At 45.0% G+C, this 23,218-nt stretch overlaps 1 protein-coding gene across 1 annotated transcript in view; it reads left to right on the top strand.

The window, feature by feature from the left end:
• Positions 1–23,218, top strand: part of LOC147706720 (solute carrier family 22 member 7-like) — a 158,314-nt gene that overhangs the window by 16,946 nt on the left and 118,150 nt on the right. Inside the window, exon 2 of the mRNA XM_086925118.1 lies at positions 6,491–6,594. Coding sequence (XP_086781244.1) covers positions 6,491–6,594 — 104 coding nt within the window. The remainder of the gene's footprint in view (positions 1–6,490; positions 6,595–23,218) is intronic.

Here is a 23,218-nt window from a genome sequence, read left to right as displayed (position 1 = left end):
GAATCACCCACATTCTGAATAACAATGATCCCTATTAGTCTACATGTAAGGGAAATTACATTGCGTATTTTAACAATTAACTATTTCAAATGAATAGACAATATATTTGTGGCTGCAGACAGCAATAGCCTTGATTTTTGAAACATACAAGAATTACTTGGTCAGGTTTCCTCCAAAGCACATTAGTTGATACAGTGTAAGCAACACAACTAGAAGATCCCATTTTGACTTTTTTTTTCAAAACAGAAATAAGGAAAAGGGCGAAATTATGCATGTAGTGTAACTTTTAAAAGCCACATTTCTTCAGCTGTAAAAGCAAAGGGACCAACAAGTCCAGTAAATGTGGTCCAATTGTGCTAACTTAAACACACAAAAAGTAACTTATTTTCATTTATAAATCTGCTTTGTCAAAATGTATTGCACAGATAGGTGCCATCATTTTCTACACCTAAGGTTGCAACCAGGACTTCCCTCCCACTACTAGAGTATCTGTGTTCCATTCAATTTAGGGCGGATGAAGCAAATGCCACTGGTTCTTCATACCCTTCCACACCTACAAGTGTACACTAACCCCACCCTATGTGCACCATCAACACACTTGAGGCATTCACATGAAAAGGTGCCAAGCTACCAGCATTTGCAATTTTTTTTTCATTCTCCTAAAATCATTTTCTTGTCTTTATCCCCTTTTACATTTTCCCTTCCTTAATAATTCCATGAAGGATTCTACTTTTTCTGCAAAGTCAATCAAACATTCATAACCAATTAACCCTATGTAAGAGAGTGACTGGTCTTCCCTTATGACAATGGTGTTAACTTAATTAATTTCACCAGATCCTCCTTAGGCTGGAATATTTAGCCTGAAATTGCGTAACCTAAATACTTGATTTAAATTAACTAAACCTGAAATTTGTTTAAACAGTCCTCAAACCTGCATATATCACGATTTCTTAAACTTTTTCCAGCAGTTCGTTATGCTTTTCTATAGTTGCCTCAAATTGTAAAATATTGTCCTGAAAACATAAACACTGGGCATGTGTTTAAATAAGTTGTTCATCATGTGTTAAAAAATACTGGATAAAGTCCATGTCAAAGGGAAGTCTGGTGAATGGAAAACACATTGCATTGTTACAAAGCTTTGGATTGTGGATGCAGCCTTATTTGGTGATAGGTTATTTGAAAATCTAAGCTCATGAAGAATTTAGCATCATTAAGCAACAACGTTATTTCATTGATATTGGGGAATTGGAGCCTATCCATAACTATGCTGTGATTTAAACTCCTGTGGTTGATGCAAAATCTCATACCACCATCAGCTTTTTTTGTCCATCACTACTGGTGAACCCGCAAGTGGAAAAAACCTGTGACAACCCTGTTGATAAATATGGTACCATATTGTATGCAAATTCAGCAATCCAGGCTTTACCGCATGCACTCATCAAACCGTTTCTTCCAGATGTAAGGCCCCTGCCCGGAAACACGAACAACGCGGCCTGTCCCAATTACTTAGGTGCACTCCAACACCTCTTCACTCAGTCAACGTCAGCACAATACGAAATTCTTCTGAATGGTAGACACCCTCCCTCGTCTCAGCCCTTCTTTTGTATTGTCACTCTTTATCTGTCCATTAAGGCCCACCTTGCCATCGGAGATAACTTCCATGGTGTGGGGGCATTTTGGAGTTACAAACTTTTTTAGCTGTCTTGTACGGCTCCATCATGTTTGACAGAAACATACGTCAAAGTTACAATTCAATCACAGGAAGCGCATCGAAAGCAGCTCCATGTGAATGCTAGAAATGTCCCTCTGTCCAAAACACATTTTTACATTTGGCTGTTGAGATCTCAACAAGGGCAACAGAGAAACTTACTCCTTCGCCTTGGCGGAGGATGGCACGACTTACAAAATAAAAATTGGGCCCATGGACACCATGCTGTCCGTTCTGATTCTGACTGCATGCCTGACTGCCTGACCCCTAGAAACAAACTAGTACCCATAGTACTACTTTTAAATCCTTCCAGTTTGAAGACATGAAGAATTATTGAAGATCCTATTTCCTTTGAAACTTCACTACCTCTATTGTTGCTCCCCAACCTGTCCCACTTGCATCCATAGTGATTACTGTTGGAAGTGATAGCTGAAAAGCATAATTCCTGGATAGGTTCTTTGCATTGAGCTACCACTTCAGAGAATCTGCAATTTGATGGAAGATTGGGGTTAGCTGGTCGTACATTTGGGATACCCTGTTCTAGCGCTCCTGTAGATGCCTTACTAATGGGTAGATATGAGGATGAGCCCACTGGACTAAATAGTCTTTGGACGCCTTGTCTACTTGCACAGTTAGTATTTCCCTTGCTGTTTCCTTTTGTTTGCATAGGAGGCTTTGCTCATGAGACATCAGTTTTAACATTCTGTTGTGAGACAAAATCACTCTTCCTACCTCAAACTGACCAAGGCTCCATTGATCTGGATTGACCGTGCTGGCACCCTTATCACTTCCCCTGAAACCCTAGAAAAGAAGGAGACATAATCAAGCAGGCATCTAGGGAAGGAAAGATAGCAATTCTCAAAGAATGAAAACTACCTACTAGTGGGAATAAGAGTTTTGTAAACATCTTCAATGCCTTTGCCAAACCAACCTTGAGGACCTAAAACTAGTAATGGTGTTCTTGGACATAAAATCATCGGAAGTTCTTAGATGATTTTGAATAAAATATGGGAAATTTTTAATATAGCTATTTTTTTAACCGCGGCTGTCAGGATTAAGAAGAAAGGAAGTGCTGCTAATAATGTGCATCTGGTGTCAGGACTTGTATGAAATGTTCACCTTTTTATTCTGTATATTAATAATTTAATTATGTCATTTTTAATAAATCGTGATGATTATGTTTATTTAAAAATGTTTGTAAGAAAAATTGTAATGTATTTTTATAGTATACTTTTATGGTTTTAATTAACCGAATGAAGTGAATTTGACTGACTGACTGACTTAGATGATTTTTGCATCTGCACTTGAAGATGAGCATCTAGCCAGTCAATTGATAATATGAAGTCTCCTTGCTTCAGTAAAGGAATGATGACCGGCAAATTTGTCTTCTTGAAAGCCTGGTGAGGAATGTAGGTACTGACCTTCTTTAAATCTAGAACTGGTCTAAACCTTCCTGAAAAGGGAACCAGTAATGAATAAACAACCAGTTCACTTTTGATCTTTTGATACTAGTATTATTGTAGCTTTGTTCAAGAAGACTCTTTCTTCCAAGATTATGACCCTTGGGGAGGAAAGACCCATCAATAAAGACTTTATTAGTGGATGAAAAGTCTTTGGCAACCTTCTGTAGGGGTATTTGCAGACCGAAAACTTGGGAAAGAATGATGGTCCACATCCGTCTATTCTGTCGTCATTATTCTTTTTATCGATAGATGTACTGGGTGTGATTCAAGATCTTTATGTTGATAGAATCCAAAGACATCTTCTTAATTAAATGAATCAGATATTTCCGGTAAGGTTACGTTGGCTTTAAAGCTTAACCTTGAACATCACGCCCTTAGACATCCTCCCATCAATATGGTACAGAGTATTGCCATCAGTAGCTGTAGATACCTTGAGTACCTTAAGAGGAGGGGGGCCTTCTGTGGCCATAAATACAATTTCCACTGCACTTTAAATCATCTTTAGGATGGTTTCTCAGGATATAAAACCTTGTTGTACAGGAGCTGGGTGTGCCTCCTCCTCCCCTTGTGAGGGAGGTTCCATATGCTTCCTCTTTGTGTGTAGCTTTTCCCTCATTTTAATGTATTTTATAGGAACTGGGGTCCCTCACAATGAGAATAGGACAGGAAATCAATACAGAGGCACAATGAGATCCATATAGGTTTGTCCAAATAGACAGAAATCTTTTTCATATTATTTTTTATTTTTTAGAACAAACAAAATTCAAGTGGGAAAACACATACCAAACAAAGTCATTAAAAAGGAAGAAAGGAAGAGCTCGGGCATTATAGTGGCACCAAGCCACTTCTATCCAGCTTTCAATTTCCATACATGTTTAAACAAGCTGTGATCTGTGCTGCTGCTTTGTGCTTTTTTCATGAACTGGCAACAGAAAATGGCAATATAGTAATAAATAAATAAAGTTTTTAAACATGAGCTGAATAAGAGTCAATCACATAATGGGAGTAGCTACCCACGCTGGGGATGAAATCCAAGCCACTTCCCCTACAATAAATAAATGCTGTGTAGAATACATTCATTCATGCGTTGTCCCCTAAGGGCCACTGCTGCTTATGAATCATGTTTTATAAAGCGTGGACTTGGCCCAAGGGCATTGGAGCGCTTTACATGAGCACCAGTTACAATAAACAAAGACGCATTCATTTTCTGTGGGCACGGGGAGAAAGAATACTTTGCCCAGAGACATAATTTGTTGAAAATACACCGCTTGCCAACATTTTTCACTGATCTTTCTTAGGGCTGAAAACTGACTCTCTCCCCACCCAGTCTTACTGGTAGGGGAGGAGATTTGCACATGGAAAGTGCAGTTTGGGTTCAGCTATTTATAATCCAAGTCTTCCAAATAGGACCAGCCGTCCATTGGTTTACTGTTCTGGGTGCCCTCACATTACAGAGTGATGGCAGAGTCTCACCCAGAGCCATCAGGTTGAATACAGACTCACTGGACCTGGCTTCCCAGTGCAGAGGCCTGTAGTCAGGACACTGTCACAGAACAGAAGTTACTCGATTAATAAATGCAAGCCGGTGATTATTGTGAAGTCCTTTCGGAAGCTTTTGTATGGTCCAAATGAAAATTACTAAATGTATGCAGACTGGAATTCAAAGCTCTGTTCCAAAGTTAGCAGTTCTAGCCATAACAGAGGTGGCGGTCGCCATAAACAAAGGCTGGTGAGCCGGGTGGAGGAAATGCAGGAAGGGTGGCCTGGGGAGGATTAGAAATGCGCTATATATATATATTTTTTTCAACTTACCTTTAGCCGCCGGCCGCCGGCCGCCTTGTGCATCGTATCTCGTCGCACCACCTCTCCTCTTCTTGCCTGGTCCCAGCATCCCCTGCGACAAAACCAGTGTCCAATCCCCAGGCTGCAGAGCAGCATGGGGATTGTGGCCTGAGTGGGCTAGAAATAACTCCCGCTTAGGCCAGGGAGTCTGTGGCTTATCTCCAGCATGGCTGCTTAGAGCAGCTGGACTGTAGGAAACCTAAGTTTGCATGTGTACTTTGGTCGGACTGAGACGGCAGGCCAAACACACAAGAGCACTCTGGGAGTGGAGTGCACGTAGCACTCCTCCTCCCACCTTCCATGCCTCGGCCCTGCCCCACCCTACAGCTCTGGCTCAGGGCGGGCAAATCTAAAATAAAATTATTCAAGAACATCCTTTTATCTTACATTTGCTGCCTCTGAAACAGGCAGTGGGAAAACACTCCTTTGCCATTGCGAAGAAGCCGCTGCTGCATAACAGCACATCCTCTATGTAAAATATTTGCTGCCCCAACACTAACAGAGCTAACAGTAGTTGTAGAAGCCACAACTTCTGTGATCTACGGCACATCAAACATGCCGGTGGCAGAACAGCTGCTCTTCCACCAGCCTTACAATGGTGCTGCCTGCCTTCCCCGCACTTGGTCAAGAACGTGGCAGTTTGTTTGTACTGCTCATGTGTTATGTTTAAGTATGTGGCTGACACATGTTCTCTTGTTGACGCGCATGCTTTGCAGGTTCTTAATGTTCTTTTTTTGTAAAGATTGCATTGTGGCCCAATGATTACACTTCATCTGGCCCGGACCGGAGAGTACAGCCCAAGCCGGAGAGTAGGGTCTGAGCCAAAGAGTTTGGATTAGGTGCGGAGACCACAGCCCGGGTACGGAGATTCCGGCCGACTGAGGATGTAAAGATACGACTCGTAAATGATCGCTGTGAATACCAAAAGTCATAAAGTTAGACTTTTGTCTCAGATTACCTTTGTGAATCGGCCCCTGTATATTTTGATGGAGGATTATTTATAGTGATCGACAGCAATATAGTTACGAGGTCTGCCTATATGTGAGTGACGTGAGGATTGGGAATCCCAATTACCAAACTCCTGTAGACACTCGCCTCTTTAGACGTAGGCTCATAAGCATTAGTTGTGTTGTAGGAACTAAAGAATCCCACTGTCCTCAAGGATCATGTTTCGGACTGAGAAGGGTGCTGTAGAATACCACCAGGCAGATATCGCTGTCAATAACAGGAGTGCTTGTGAATCTAAAGAATAGTCCTAGTGATTGGCTTTGTATATGAAGTGTGGTACCAGGGCTCCCCTGCTTTAGTGTGTGAGACTCTGAACTGTCTGCCCATAGATAAGCTATCCAAAGGGCTGCTCTTCCGCCTGAAGACATGGCAAGGATGCTGCAGTGATCTAATGTGTATGTAACAGTTTCAGAGAGAATCAACTGGAGAAGAGAGCTCCAGCTCTAACATAATCTCCTTTCTCTTTCAGTGGGACCTTGTGTGCGAGCGAAAATGGCTCACGCAAGCCTCTGCCACATTTTTCTTCATCGGGGTCACAGTGGGAGCTGTTTTGATTGGTTATCTTTCTGATAGGTATAGTATCATGTATCCATTCTTTTCATAATGTGTTTGCATGTTTCTCCATGTGGTAGAACTCTTTCTGATACTAACTGTATTCTTGATTGGGCGCTTTCACTCAATTGATTAGTCTCCACTCCTCTCCAGTCTCCAGAATCTTGGGGAGATACAAGGTTAGATGAACCCCCACATTTTTGGCAGCTTGAAACAAAACACATTTAAGGTCTGTTGTGAGGTAAGTTAGGCAAGTCCAAGCAATAGAGAAGTCTTCCTACTCACTTTTATTAAAACAACAAAGAGCAAACAAGAGGCCAATAATCAGTGTTTATGTTTTCATAAATGTCATATTTCTGCCCATTATGGTGTATACATTAGCATTAGAGGCCAAGATGGTTAAAAAGAAGTAACAACAAATGTGGATCTCTACGGGCATTTGCATTTAATACCTGTAGGCACTTGCATCTCCACTGAGAGATTACCGGACGAGTTTGATTAATAGGAAGATAGTCATTTAAAACTCTAGCAGTACCTGAATTCAAACCCAGGTATGGCAACATATGAGAGAAGCTAGTAAGACTTAAGGCAGTGGAGATACTTGAGGCTCATTGGTGCTGAGCCCAGGTGAATTGTCACCCCAGACTGAGGTCTGTGTGATCACAGAATCAAACCTGGCTCAAGGAGCACAGAAAGAACAGCAGATCTTGCAGCACCAGATGAATCATTAGAAGACTGTAGGGTTTCTCTTTTTTAGAGATAGTTTGCTGCTCTGCAGTGAGATTATATGGCAGTAAAATGGTGGTCTCTTTCATGAGAGGCCAAAGTACTTTGTCGGATTTAGGCATTTCGAAATGTCTAATCCAATTGTGTTAGGGCACACATTAGTATGTATCCCGATAAAGAGTAACTCTGTAGTTAAGTTTGAGAGCTTCGCTATATGCAAAATATAGATGCACACAAGGGGATTATTTGGCATTCAAATTATATGCAATTAATTATTTCAAAAGCTCAGAATAGAATGGTGAAAATCACATCGGAGAATTGATATTCATGGATGTTGACACCGTGATAACCTTTTTTTAATGTTTGGAAATATGTGGATGTAGCTCTTATGAAATTATAAAGAATTTTCTGGAAATTAGTGCCCATGCACCATTTCCCAAAGAGGTGGAAGAAAATCAGCTCCTGCTCATTTCCTGGTAATTCCATTTCTTGCAAAGGTGCAGTATCCAAAATGGATGTAGATCAGTTTAATAGCAGTGCTGGAGGTGTAATTACAATGGTGATTGATATTGCAGCAGCTTCACTTGTTGAGGATGTTGCTTGCTCTAGATCTGGCTCAGTACTCAAGGATGGCAGTAAAGCTAGAAACTCAGAAGTCCCTGGAATGGCACCAATGATTTCGGCTTAGTGATTTCTTCTTGCTGTAACACCAGAATAGGAAGAGGACGCACCGGTCTTATTTGGAGACACATTGGAGGCAATAGCCCCGGGCTGATGGACCAAATCAGCCAGTTCATACTCCTTTAGGTGATCGCTCAACACAATGATATTTATATTTCAACCAGGCAGTGGGGGCTGAATTACAGTACAAATGCATTCCACCCCCACAACTGGCACAAGTGCTCTGTTGAATTGTTTGTCAAGAATACATTCCTGTACTAGTGCTCCCACTTTTGGGAGCTACACATCGACAGCAGTTTTCCCCTTCTTGTTTGCTAGTTTCCTTCTGTGGTTCTTGATGCTCTGAAACAGAGATGTAATCAGGCGAATCATTCTCTTACAGCAAGCTCTATGAAGGGTATTTATGTGGGAACTATTGTATTCTGTATAGGGAGCAGCAATTCTGTACAAGCAGCTTATTCGCGGAGACTTGGATAGGTTATGCTACTGCAGCTCTCCTATATTACTTAGTCTAACAGTGAAGGCTTCCTTAAGTAGGTCATTGGCTCGCTCTATGATTCCCTGTGAGCTAGACCCGATGCAAGATTATTACAAGTACTACCAGAGCAGGTATAGCATTAGCATGTGACTTAGTAGAAAAGCCCAGACCATTTTCTGAATGAGAAATATGAACTGAGCCCATTGCTATTAGGCACTGCAAGTCTCTTATGACTGCTTGAGCATGGGCAGTCTTTTGTGTTCAAACCCACAGAAATCTAGAGCGCAAATCGAATACAACAAATACATATTTATGCTTATTGACACTCGGCAATGGGCCATTTAGATTGAGGGACATGACATTGAAGCATTTATCATACTACTACTCATTTTACAGCAGAAAAGGGATTCCTTTGTTGCTAAAATTATATTGTTGCATGTATTTTAAGCACTTATGGCAATAAGTTCCACCAATATTATTGCTACTGCATTCATATGATATATTCTGATGCCAACATAAGCAGCAGGTATAGCATTCATCTGTTATATGCTGATGCCAACATGAGCAGTAGCTAACCCTTCATTAGCTACTTTGGTAAGATCTAACTTTTTAAACTTTATTTGGCATTTATGAAAACAAAGCAATGCACAGAGTTCAATCATACAATACATATGGTACAATCTCAGCAAAGTAGTTATGACATTTTCCTTGAGGCACAGTAGGTTAATCAATTGTTTGCAATAATGTATTTAATACATACCAGGACCCTAACAAGTGTCATCCCGGTGGACCGGTCCATTAATACCCTCCCTATACTCCCCTCAAGACATATATACAGTAAAAACAAAAGGCTTACTCACTGCAGGGGGGTCGAATATGTCAAGGATCAATGATGGGTATATTTAATCCCTCTTAGCCCACCCCAGTCAGTACTATACCCTGCTCCTGTTGCGTGAAAGGGACTTGCTGCTGTAGTGAAAGGAAAGATCGGAAGGGACCCCAAATGTCTTTAGGCCTGGAGGAAAGCGGGATGGTACTAGCATATAGGTCGCTCCCCATAGAGCATGTTGCTAAGCTTTGGATCCATCCATACGTCGTTGGGGCCCTTTTCCCGCCCCAGTAGATTGCGACTTCTCTTTTAGCCAGGAGTAGTGCGATGGCAACAAATCTGCAAGTATTAGGGGGTAGCTGGATTACATATCCTAGGAGGGCAATCTCGGGCAGGGGCTCCACCTGAACCTGTATCATTTTGCTTAAAATTGTGTGTACCTCAACCCAAAAAGTGTGGATGTGTGGGCACGTCCATGCAAGGTGGGCAAAGTCAGCTTGAGTGGCCTGGCATCTCGGGCAGCAATGTGGTCTGGTGGGATCTATCTTGTGCGCTTGGGCTGGTGTAACATAGATTCTACGTAGGAATTTAAAGTGGATCAATTTGTGTCTACTATTTGGAGACACCGATTTAGTAACCTTGTAGCAGGCCGTCCGCTGCTCATCAGTGATTGGATTGCCCAAGTCTGTCTCCCAAGCGTTACGTATTCTGTCGTCATCCAATGGGACCAGGCCGTTACATTCCTTATACAAGTGTAATAGAAGGTGGATCCCTGTGCTGCTGCATATCACCATTGTAAGGGGGGGGATGAGGGAGGTTCTAGGGGGTAGTTGGGGAACTGAGCCCGCAGAGCAGAGTGCCATCGAGCCAATACAAATCTGTACATAAATATGGCATCAGAGAATATGGATACATCATCTGGGTAAAAAACGTGGCCATCAGGAAATAAATCCCCCATATCGGTAATGTCAAATTTAGTGCACGTCCTCTGCACCAGCTTTTTGTCTGTTTTAGGTAGCAGTTTGGCATTTTAAGTGGGAGGGATGAGGAGTACAGCGTCTGGGTATGAGTATTACGACTCAGCTTAGCCCATGGCCAACTGGTAGGGGAGACTGGTTGTATATCTTTGGGGTCCCTAAGGATACCTGAGGGCAAAACGGTGGCCAGGGTGTTAGGTAAAGCAAAGTCAGACTCCGGGCGCAGGTATGTAATCCTGGCATCCGGGTGGTACCATGTCTGTGCAAAACTACATTGCACTGCCAGATAGTACAATTGTAGATCAGGTACCCCATATCCTCCCCGATCACAGGGGAGGGTCATTACCTGCCATCTCACCCTGGGTGTCTTGTTGCCCCACACTAGCCAGGTTAAGTGTAACCTCAGAGTGTTGAAGACTTTATTCGTGAGTGGGATTTGTATGTTGTGAAATAAATATAAAAACTTTGGGAGTACATTCATTTTTTTAAGAGCTACTTGCCCCGCCATGGATAGTGGAAATTTGACCCAGGAGTCTATTTGCGCCTCTAGTTTGGATACCGCCACTACGTAGTTACGTCGTATGATCTGGTCTGTATCTAGATGGAAGTGAATACCCAGATATTTTAATGAGTTAGTGCACCAGTCCAATGGGAATTCCGGAACCCAGTGGGCCGTTCCAGCCGTTAGGGGGAAGATAACTGATTTACACCAGTTGATCCCCAGTCCAAAGAAGGTGACAAAACAGAGGATTTCTCTGAAAAGTGGATCAAGGTTGGCTTGGGGGTCTCGGACATAAAGGATTGTGTCATCTGCATATAAGGAAACCAGTAGCGGGCCCGTGTTGAATTGTAACCCTCTATGTAAGTGTTTTTCCTGAAAATGCCTAATCAATAGGTCCATTCCTAAAATAAATAATAAAGGGGAAAACGGACATCCTTGCCTCGTGCCGCGTGACAAGGGAAAGGGAGCTGACAGAGTACCATTAAGCCGGAGCCTAGCAGTAGGTTGTGTGTATAGCAGGGCTGTGGTGGCAATAAATCCCTGTGGCATCCCCATGCGCTGGATTATGGAAAAAAGGGCCATTCCAGGGAATCAAAGGCTTTTTCAGTGTCTAGCAGGATTGCTGCTGCAGGGACCTCAGGGGTTATTCTGTGCAAAGTGTTAAAGAGGGTGCGGAGGTTGGAAGCGGTTGACCGGTGCGGGACAAAACCTGATTGAACAGGGGATATTATAGACTCCGTAAGCAGTGAGAGGCGGCATGCCAATGCCTTACAAAGGATTATGTAGTCTAAGTTTAATAGCGACAGAGGCCGATACGAGCCACACAGTAGTGGGTCCTTGCCCGGTTTGGAGAGCATGATAATGACTGCTTCTCGAGGGTAGGAGGAAGCAGCTGTTTCTTTAGCAATTCAGCATAGACGTCTAAGAGTCAGGGTTGGTAAGATCTAACTTAGCTGTGCCACTAAGTCTATCCCCTATTTGTATACAAACATATTTTAGTGAGGATATATAAATATTAGAAAGCAAAACCTCTAGTTGTCTTTGTCCTTTCAATGTTGCCTGGACTGCCACCCTAATTCCAGCATTGATCTTTCTTTGAGATTGAGTCAGAGCAACAACTCTCACAGCCACGTCACCCAAACCATTTTATTTATTTATTTATGAAGTTTTATATAGCGTGCGCTTGACCTTATAAGGGTATCAGAGCACTTTGCAAATGATTAGGCAAGAAACAACAGGACACGCAAGAAACACAAACACTGACAATACCCATTACAAATTGGGAAATGGTCAGTGAGTAACAAACCAGGACATAGATGGCGAGTGAATAACCCTCGTTGAAGTCACAATGTCAAATAAGTATCCTGATAAATGAGTCAGTGTGTTCTAGGATAGAGGTTTGTTCATCAAAAGCAGTTTGACTTCTTTTTTGTATGATTCCCTTTGGAATTAACTTAATGTACATCTTTTATTAATCTACATTTTAAATATTGAAATCTGTTAAATTGTCAAAGGGCTGGGTCTATAATGTAACACTGTACACAGAATGCAGATTCTTACACAATGACTGTGGGAACAGATCAGACTTCTGAAGGGCTAAGAGGAGGCCATGAATATCAGCTATTTGTACAGTATAATCACCTAATGTTTTAGTGTGACTTCATAGCTCCTCAAAGTCTTCATCTTTAAAAATTCCCCCACTGCAACGCAAGCTGCAGAGTATTTCTCTTCATTGCCGACAACAGGTTGTGCAGAGCTGTCTGTGTACAACATGCTCTTATACTGAGATATGGGAACCTTATGTGGAATTTATAGGACACCTTTTGAAATTGTAGGGATTTCTAGGTTCTAAATGTGGGCTCATACTCATATTTTAGATTACTAGAATGTTTTATTGAAGCTCACTACACCCGCACAGGAGAGGGATGATTGCTTTAGTAGTTGCCTATAATGTAGGTACAGGGGAAACTATGATAATCCAATCTGTATTCCATGCAATAGAGGATGCTGCTTCAAAATGGTAATATTCACACCTGTCAGAAATGTTTCAGTCACAGTGAATCGTTTCCCTGCAGCTGAGTACAATGCTATTTGTACACTATAGGAGGTTTATGTCTCTAATTGTAAACAACATAAGGGTAGCCTAAGCCACCTCTAATTACTGGCACCACTCTTTTGCCTTTATTGTATAACACATATTCTAAAAAGATCAGATTGAAATATGCAATTTTTAATTAGCAAAATGTTACTTAATGACCATGTTGGCTTGGGATAGTTATTATTTTGTCCAAGCTATTTAGGTGCTTATTTAAATCATTGCCAGTGGTGTTTATGTTATTGATGTACAACAACATTTCACAGTACTTTTGTAAGGTCTCTATTATGTTTTGTGTAAATACCATGCATATTTTATAGCCCTCTTGGAGTCTTGTGTTACCTTAGTGAATACCATCAAATATAAAGGTGGTAAAAAATGTGATTCCTATGTTTTGGCTAAAGAAACCATTAGCAAAGTGTCCAAAGTGATTTTGTATTTTTCATAAGTTCGTTATCAGTCCGATAAAGTGAAGCATCACATATGTGCAAGTTAAACTTTAAACCAGTACAACTCTAAATTGTCTGCTTGTATCACATTAAAAAGTGGCAGTATTACACACTGATGATGTAATTCATCTGGGTAGCATTTATATTGTGATTTGCATCTGGTGTCAATGTATCCTGAGCCCATACATGTGGATAACTACTAAGTAGCCACATGTGACACAAAATCTTTATCCCACCCTGTTTGAGTTCTGTACAATGCCTGAGCTTCCTTTAAAACCCAGTCACATACATCTTTGTCCTAACATCCTCAGACAGTAAAACTCTTTTAGTGGGTGGCGGCCGATTGTCCTTATTCCTTATCTAGGCTGATGTCAATGACATCTCTTAAATGTCATCAGAATATTGCTTTTATTTCACTCAACATGTTACCCTCTATCAGTATTTCTACTCTATAAGTCTGTCACATGATTTTATGTGTGTATCAGGTGACTTTATTTGAATCTATTCACTATCCGGAAGCCCTGTTGCTCATGCTTCATTCCATAGAAGGCATTCAAGCCTTCTCCTACATCTCTCCAAAGCAGGGAATGACCTGCCACTGCACATGAGGGCCTCTTCCTCACTTCTTGAATTCCAGAGGAAGCTAAAGACCTGGCTTTTTAAGTAGTCACATTAGGCCCTAGGTGAACCTAGACTAACACATGCTCAACGCCTGTATAACCCTCCCTTCTAAGCATCTACTGTTGCCAGAGTCCTAGGAAAAATTGTATAAACGGATATCAGTGTCTTGATGCTGAGCCAACTTTCACATATTGTCATTTGCCATCAAATTAGAACCATACCCTCTGCAGTTCTGCTGTGGAGGAGACCTAGGCCTAGATGTACGAACACATTTTCCCATGGACACAAAATGGGTAAAACTGTTTGATACATCTTGCACCGAGTCCTGGTTTTCTGTCCACATTTCTGCTTTTTATTGGTTTCTGAAGATTTCTCCTTTACCATCGTTTCTGCTTTACCATCCTTACTCCCTTACTCTTAGACTTGAGTTGTGGTTTAAGAACATGACTACACAAGGTATGTCAACTTATGGATGTGTGGAGAAAAAGAAACATTCTGAGACGTCCACTGAAGCCTAATATATGTTTATTGCAAACCTATAGCCAGTAGTAATAATACTGTGAGTGTGAATTTGCAATCTTTTTTGTTGCAGATGTCTTTTATTGATTTTATCCAAAAAGAGAACAAATGAGCCATTATGCTCTGCAGTCATTGGGTTGGAACCCAGCACATCACTATTGCCTGCTTCAGGACATAACAACAACAAAAAGGAAAACTACCCCACCCCCTCCCCCACCCTCCTCCTACTCCCTGGAAAGACAATCTAACAAAGAAAAAGAGAATGTCACGCCCCAACCATCGGATCCCATAGGCGGCAAGGTAGCAGAGTCAGTGGTGAAAGGTTCCGGGTGAGGATCCGCCAACCTTAACAATCTAGGATATTTGGGACAGGTGAGCTCTGTAAATTTGGATGTCAAGAGGGCGAGGAGTGGTGCCCACAGCTCGTGGAATAAAAGTCCAGTGGTTGGTTAACGAGAGGGAGATTTTCTCCATCCCCAAGATGGACCATAGCTAATGGAGCCAGCCCAATTGTGTAGGGACTATGGTAGAACCCCAGTGTGCAAGGATATTTTGTACTGCTGCGCCCAGAGCGAGCGCCATCTGTTTGCCTCGCCTAGAAGTGAGCAGGAAGGTGATGGCATTGGGGGGGCCCAGGAGTCGGTATGCTGGAAATCTCGGGATCTGGGTGTCGAAGTGGGAGTCAACCTCATCTCGAATTTGTTGCCAGTATGTCCCCAATTTGCGACAGTACCAAAGCAAATGAGAGGGAGTACCTAGTGCACCACAGGCTCGCCAGCACAGAGGGCTATGTGCCGGGTTACTCCTATGTAGCCTGACGGGGGTGAGATACCAGTAGGTGGCCAACTTAGTGGCTGTTTCAATGGAGGAAACATTGAGGGCTGTGCGACGGGCTCTATAGTAAATATCCTTCCATTCTTTCAATGAGAGCTCTCTACCTAACTCCCCCTCCCAGCATAATTAGCCAGAAGATTTCCCAGTGTCTGAGGTGTTGCGGACAAATTTATACAGATTTGATGGTAAACGTACATCATCGTACCTTGTAATTAACAATTTCTCAAACGGCGTGAGCCGTCTCTCTGCTCCCTCCCACATTCCCTCCTGCAGAATACAATGTCGTATTTGTAGATATCGATAATGCTCTCTTTCGGGAAGCCTATGGTCAGCATGAAAATCTCTGAAAGGGCATATACCAGAAAGGTCAAAGAAATGTCCTATGGAGCGGATAGCCTCTGTCGTCCAGTGGTGGAATTCCCCATAGTCTAGGCCTGGTGTGAAGTCCAGATTCTGCCCAATGGGTGTAATGGGAGATAAGAAAGTAGTACGTCCCCTGGTGATCGCAGTTTTATCCCAAGCTAACATTGTGGGACGGGCTATTCCCGACAGATACAGCTTTCGAGGCCGTCCCCTGCGGGTAGGAAAGGAACTCCCCACAAAGATCGGCCCGCAAGCAATCTATCCATGAACAACCAGTGCTTCTCTTATTAGGGGCATGACCACTCCACCAGTGCTCGCAATTGTGCTGCCCTCCAGTATTCTAAAAGATCGGGAACTCCCAGACCCCCATCGACAGGGTCCCTGTAGGTATGAGCTTGACGCATTCGAGCCCTCTGATCCCGCGAAATAAAATTCTCTATGTCCCTCTGCATGGCACATAGCACTCCAAGGGGGGGCATCAATGGAAGAGTGTAGAAAAGGTAGAGGATTTGTGGCAGCAACACCATCTTCACTGCCGCTATCCATCCCAGCCATGAGAGGGAATGAGGTTGCCATCTGCGGAGGGAATCCCTGACCTGTTTCAATAATCTCGTGTAATTCGCCTGTCTGGTGATGGAGATGGTGGGAATCACTCAGAGGCCTAGATAAGTGATAGCATCATGGACCCACTGGATATGGAAATTATGCTTTAGAAGTTCTAGTGTCTCGGGTTTCAGTGATAAGTTAAGGGCTTGCGATTTATGCATATTAATCTGAAAGCCCGAGGCTAGCGCAAAACGAGCTAATTCATTCAAAAAGGCCGGAAAGGACTCCAGCGCCTGTTCTAGGGTCGCTACCACGTCATCTGCATACAGACAGAGCTTATGCTCCGGGCTCCCGAAGCGCGCACCCTTAATAGATGGATCATCGAGAACCCTTTGAGCTAGAGGCTCCATATAGAGGGCGAAGAGGAGCGACGAGAGCGGGCACCACTGTCTCGTTCCCCTGCAAATAGAAAAGGCTGCTGGTGCCAGGCCGTTCACCCGCACTGTGGCTGTGGGATGTGAATAGCCCTGAAAGACCAAATCTATGAAGCGGTCTGGTAAGCCAAAGTGAGCTAGCGTAGCTCGAAGATATGGCCAGTGGACCCTGTCGAACGCCTTTTCGGCATCGACTGATAGAATCATGCGGTCAGCCGGAAAGCGTCCATCAAATGGAGGAGTTGTTTGGTATTATCGAAGAATTGTCGCCCTGGAATAAAGCCCGATTGATCCGGATCTATCAGACCGGGAAGGTGGCGAGAGAGTCAGGGCCGCCCAAATGCGGGTAAAAGTCTTTAGGTCCACATTGAGGAGGGATATAGGTCGGTAAGAGCCGCACAGCCGGGCATCTTTCCCTGGTTTGGGAATCACAGTTATTAAGGCCTCCAACATAGATGATTTGAGGGAAGAGGCCGGGGACGATCCAACAGAGTTAAAAACGCGAGTGAGAAGTGAAGCTAATATCCAACAGAACTTTTTATAAAAACCGGAGGTAAACCCATCGGGCCTGGCGATTTATTAAGTTTCAGGTGAGAAATCGCCCAAATAACCTCTTTCAAATGGATGGGGGCTTCTAGGTAGGCTGCCTGGGAAGGTAGCAATGTAGGTGTAGCTACATCATGGAGGTATTGGGCTGGTTCGGACTCAGGCAGCACTTGAGCTGAATACAGTGTTTCGTAGATTTGCCGGAAGGCCTCTACGATCGTGGTATCTTCGCTACACTTACCCCCTCTAGGGTCTTGTACTGTGGTAACTCTATAAGCATGTCTTTGCGCGCGAAGTCGGTTTGCGAGATGCTGCCCACAACGATCACCGCCTATGTAAAAGGCATGCTTAAGGCGGAGAGCCGCATACTCAGCTCAATCAACGCCCAACCTGGCTAGCCGTGCCCGAGCCACCTTTAGTTGTTTCCAAATCCTGGGCGCACCCTTTTGCTGGTGAATACACTCTAACTCAGTGACCTCACTCATCAGACGTTCCCTTTTCTCCCGCCTATCCCTGTTGTCAGCTGCTGAAATACTAATGAAGACCCCTCAGATAACCGCCTTCAACGCTTCCCATAGGGTCATCAAAAAAATGTCCGGTGTGTCATTTCATGCTAGGTAATCGGCCATGTTCTCCTCAATCTGCCGTACCACTGAGGGACGCTGCAACATAGTCTCCCGAAGTCGCCAGAAGCGGCAAGTTGGACAACGTGGGGGCATGGTCAGAGAGAGCAGCAGGGCAGAGTGATCCGACAACGGACAAGGAAGGATCTCCACGTCCCGGACCTTTTATGTTAGGGATTCAGAAGTAAAAATATAGTCAATTCTGTTTAATGTTTTATGTGGATGGGAATGAAATGTGTAGGCCCTAGTGGTGGGGTGCCGAAGTCTCCAGATGTCAGTGAGCCCAGCTTCCGCCAGCAACCGTTTACTTGCATTGGATAGAGTCCCAGTCTGGCCCCATCTTTGCCCAGAGTGATCCATGCTGTCATCTAGATCTATATTGAATTCCCCTCCCAACAGAACCATTGTGTCTGGTAGATTTGTGAGCTCCTGGATTGTTGTCTTGATGAATCCCTCCTGCCCACTATTGGGAACCGAGGCTACTGAGAACGTGTGTGCATCTAGGGTAAAAGTGTACGCCAGTAGTCTCCCCCTAATTTCAGCTTCTTTGCTACCCACACTGCCCGGAAACTTAGTGGAGACCAGGATAGCCACACCAGCAGTTTTGGAAGTGGCTGCCGAGAACATCTGGTGGGGGAATACCTTAGATCGTAGCCGGTGGGTATCAGCAGGGAGCAGGTGTGTCTCCTGGAGCAGGCAAATGTGTGCGTCTGAGCTTTCCAGGTAGGACAGAAGGGGCTGGCGTTTAATCAGATTATTTACCCCTTTCATATTAAGGGACACCACATAAACGTCAGGGAACCTGGATATGGGGACTCAAAAACACAGTAGGTAACAACACCACTCCAGTATATGTGGGAGGCGTAGTGAAAGTGGGGTACAACCGTGAATGAGCCTTGGAGGAGGAGGAGGCAACCCAACAAAAAAGGAAAAAACAACCCCCATGAACGAACATGAAGAAAAAGTCAGTCATGTAAATAGTTCACTAATGTCCCAGGCTATCCGCTTGCGGTGAAACGTGAGATGGGTAGCAGGAGCCCCGCCGCCCCCCTCACCCTAGACCCCAACCATACCGACGGTTGTGACCATACAGGGCAATGAGATCGGCAACTCAGAAAAGAAAGGATCAGTCCGCTGAGTTGGAGCCCTCGGACAGCGACTGGAGGACGGCTGAGCGCTCTTTGGCCATCATCTCTGGATCCAGACGAGGGCTCATCGATGAATTGCCAACCTTCTGCCAACGGGTGCTGTCATCACAGCGGGGAGAAGTAGAAGCCTACACTGGACCCGCGTGGTCAACCTCTGGTAGTCGTAGGAGTGATGCAGCCTCCTCCAGAGAGCCTGTTTGGTGAAGTTTGCCCTCCCATTTGAAGATAAGTCTGAACAGATGTCCCCAGAAGTAAGCAATGTCTTTGGAGCGGAGAAATGCGGTAACATGGCAGAAGTCACATCGCTTCTGTAGGGTAAAAGCAGCCAAGTCCTGGAAGAGAAGAGGTTTGCAGGAGCGAAATTTGATGGGATGGTGAGACTGTTCCTCGCTCAAGATGCGCTCTTTAAGCTTAAAATCTTGGATGCAGGTCAGGATATCAGGAGGAGGGGCCTTAGGTGATCTTTTAAGGCCCACTCTCTGCGTCTGGTTGAGCCGAATCTCCTGGTCTGGGGAATCTCCCAATATGTGGCAAAACAGAGCCACGACAAAGGCCTCAATGTCCTGCTCCTCCGCCCCCTGAGGCACCGCCCGAATCCATATGTTGTTGCGGCGGAAGCGGTTCACCAAGTCCTCCATTTGGGACTGAAGGTCTAAGTTTTGTTCTCTTAGCTTGAGAACTTCCTGCTGGAGCCGAGAAACCTCGTGGTCCCTCACTGCAGCTTGGTTTTCTAGATCGTCCACCCATTCTCCCACGGAATCGAGGTTCTTTTGCATCTCGCGTATCTCGCATATCTCGGCTTTAAGGTCCCTCTCCATAGTATAACACTCCCTGGTAAGATCCGCAAAGAGTGATTCCAGGTCGGTCGGGCTCAGCCATCCCCCTCCACTCGCCGGCTCCTCCAGCCTTGGACATTGTCTCTGTACCACTAGTTCCCGCTTTCAGCAGCAAGTACTTAACCAATCTATCTCTCCGGGACCTAGCTGCAGCCATTAGTTATCACTTGCACTACCAGACTGTCTTGGAGGGGATGTGCCTGGGATAACACGTGGCAAGGGGCACAGATGGAGCAGCATCAAGCGATCGTCAATGCTCACAACAGAACAGGCCGATGAGTTATTCGGTGGTTGGCCCTCTCCGTCAATGAGGTCAGCACCGGCTTCTGAGGAGACAAGGGAGCCTTGTATGTTAGCGTTGGCACGGCACGCTCTCTGGAGATGACTATCGGCCTCAGAGCAATGTTGACAGGCTACGCTATTAAGGCCGGCGACACAAAATAGAGTGAACAAATTGAAGGGCCTAGTGGCTCAGGCATGTCCAATGCGTCAGGTGCGCCACGTGGCACTTCTATTCAATAAGGCGGAGGGGGGCAGCAGCGCTGGGTGCTTCACTCCTGAGGCGCAGGGAAAGGGCGATACTGCCAAGGTCGGCAGCCAAGGACACAAGAGTCACAGCAGTGGGCTACAGTGGTGACAAGCCAGGGTTGGAGGGTCCGGGAATGCAGAGCCAATATTTAGGGTCGGCAGACAGCGTGCACTATTGGGCAGCTCACCTCTAATGAGGGCACTGTAGCTCCGTCTGCAAAATTCAGCCCCGCGCCGCCATCTTGCCCCCACTACAAAGATATGCCCAGGTGCTCAGGAGCTTTGATCCCCTGTAGTCGTCTGATGGTGACTCCACTCGCGCTGTGTGGCGCTCCTCCGTAGTTCAGGGGAGCTCCTCCTTAGTATGGGGGAGCGAAGAGCAGGGACACTAACGCTCCACTCCGAGGGTGCTGAACAAGGGGGGAACACTGCTAAGGTAGGCAGCCAGAGGCCGGCGCGCCGCGCCACCACAGTAGTGAATCACCACAACGCCAGGACTGGCATCCAGAAAAGCAAGGCCAGCAGCTAGAGGCGACGTGCCAGGTGCGCTGGACGGTGGCTCACCTCAACCGGGACACTGCGATCCCGCCCACAAGTTCAGCCCCGCTCCACCATCTTGTTGTCGGTGTGATGGGACGCCTCAGCCACTCTAGTCCCTCGTGGCCATCTGGCATCGGATCCACGCTTGTTCTGCCGATCAAGGCTGGCGCTCAGCAGAAGCCCCCACGAGCAACTCCATGCCCCACTTGGAGCATGGAGTTTGGCAAAAAAACTCCATAATCTGCTGCATAGCGGAATTTACCAGTACCACTACACCTACCTTCAATAACTACCCTGTGAGAGATGCTATGTGTGGGGCTGTCTCTCTTTCATTTTCTTTTTCATGCCTGAGGTATGCGATTAGCGTCTCTCATGCCGGGCTGCAGCCAGGCCCTCTTCTCATTCACTGGTTGCACTAGTCGTACGCTGTGCGTTGTGCCTCGCGCCTTTTATGTGCCTTGGGCCTGCAGCCTCTCAGGGAGCTTAGTGTAAGTTCAACAACACTCTCTTCGGTTGAAGGCACGGCACAGGAACTGAACCATGGCTTGGGACAGCGCAGGGCTGAGGATGGTCTGGAACAAATATCTTGTGCCCTTTTAAAATACCATGCAGTGTTGCTGAATATCTCAAGAACACTATATGACAGAATTGTGGAACATGTAGCACTGAGAGGCTGCTCTGCTGTGATAAAGCTCTATAATTGTGTAAAATGTCTCTTGTGAACAAGATGCCCTGCCACTGGCAACCTTTCTCACTCTAATGCTGGGTTGTGCAGCTCCCCTGGGTTACAAAGCAGTAATCACTAATTTCATGTAGGTGAATTTGTATGCAATAGCATTAGATTCCCAGCCTCCCTTGAAGTCCAGGATGGTGAATGGCTTGCCTGAAGAAAGATGATGGCTTGATTGTTTTCGGAGTGGATGGATCAGCATTTTAAATCCTCACTTCTGTGTTTATAACTTATTTGGTCTCTTGCTCGGCTTGTAAAAATGTAGCTAAATGAATGAATGTAATTGCTGCGGGTGACTGGTTTCCAGCATGAGATTTCATATTGGTTTTCACAGCATTAATCTTAGTATTAAGGGGATATGTGGCACTCAATGCACGCGCTGACAGGAAGCAGACCCCTCTCTCAGTGCCAAATGTCCACAAAGCTTTGGCTGGGTAGCTGTTTTCTAACAGTTTTCGGTCCTGGTTTGTAATGGGGGTGCTAGAGTGAAAGGGCATCACCTGTCATGAGCTTTATTGCATGGTTTCTACTGACAGTAATGAAGGCGGCAGGAGAGCAATTGGTTCTTAAACAGAAACTGCAAATGTGCAGTAGTGTGCACAGCAGCTCCGCCTGTGAGTGAAACTCCTTGAAGTAGAGCAGAGTTTTGGGTGCGCTTTGAGGAATTCCATGTAGCGAAACTCAGTGACCTCCGCCCAGGCCTAGTTACGGGAAACCGGTTCAAAGTCAAAAAAATATGGCCGAAAGGGAAAGAGCATGGTTTGGATACAAGAAATGGATTGGACCCGGTCAGAGCTTACCTTCTGGAAGAAAATGTTATGAAAAGGTGAAGTTAAGCTTGGCAAGGCTTGGCAAGGCTACGTGAAATTTCAGAGGAGGGAGATTTGTCATCAGATGGCCTTGTGTCAAAGCTGTGGTGAAGATTTCTATGTTAGGACTTAGTCGCTGAAATGGAAGTCATAAAACTCTAGTGGGACAATAAGTGGGGATTAGTCGAAGCTAGTTCCACAAGGTCAGATACCCCTTTGGCGAGGGACCACTGAAACAGATTCGCAGCTAGGGAGAAGAATGTAGTGGGAGAAGCTGCAAAGTTAATTGGACCAGCCATGCACCTCTGGCAGATAGGCTGGCAGGTTGGTCCTAGTCTCCTCCTGGTTTTCAGAGCACATTTGGATCACAAAACGTGCCTAAGTCCTCAGTTTTCTTTGTCATCTGGGCAAATTTAGAAACACTACCAAGGGTCCAGGCCTTTTGGGACACCTCTAGGGGTTCAGGACAAAAGTACAGGTTCAAGATGGTGGGAGACTTTTATGTCACTGTGACTCTGAAAAGGAGGTTAGCAAATTAGCACTTGGAGTCCCTGATAGTTGTCCTAGGTGCAGGTGAAGATGCCTGGCTCAAAAGTAGAGCTGGTATTTGGGAGTTCAAAGTAGGTTCCAGGCAGCAGAACAATACTCCCAGTCTGGCAGGGTGCACAGCATGTCACAGCAGCAGGTAGTCCTCTGAGAGTCATTCTGCAGATCCAGTAGTGGACTGAAAAGTAGGTCTGAAGATCCTATTTTTATACCCTGGTACCATTCTTCTGGGAGGTGGAAGAAGGCTCTGGAAAGGTTCATTGAAGGGCATGTAATTTCCTAACT

Source organism: Lissotriton vulgaris, chromosome 6, assembly GCF_964263255.1.
Source record: "Lissotriton vulgaris chromosome 6, aLisVul1.2, whole genome shotgun sequence".
NCBI classification, from domain to species: domain Eukaryota; kingdom Metazoa; phylum Chordata; class Amphibia; order Caudata; family Salamandridae; genus Lissotriton; species Lissotriton vulgaris.
Note: the sequence above shows the minus strand (reverse complement) of the source record. Positions and strands in the feature narration are given on the sequence as shown.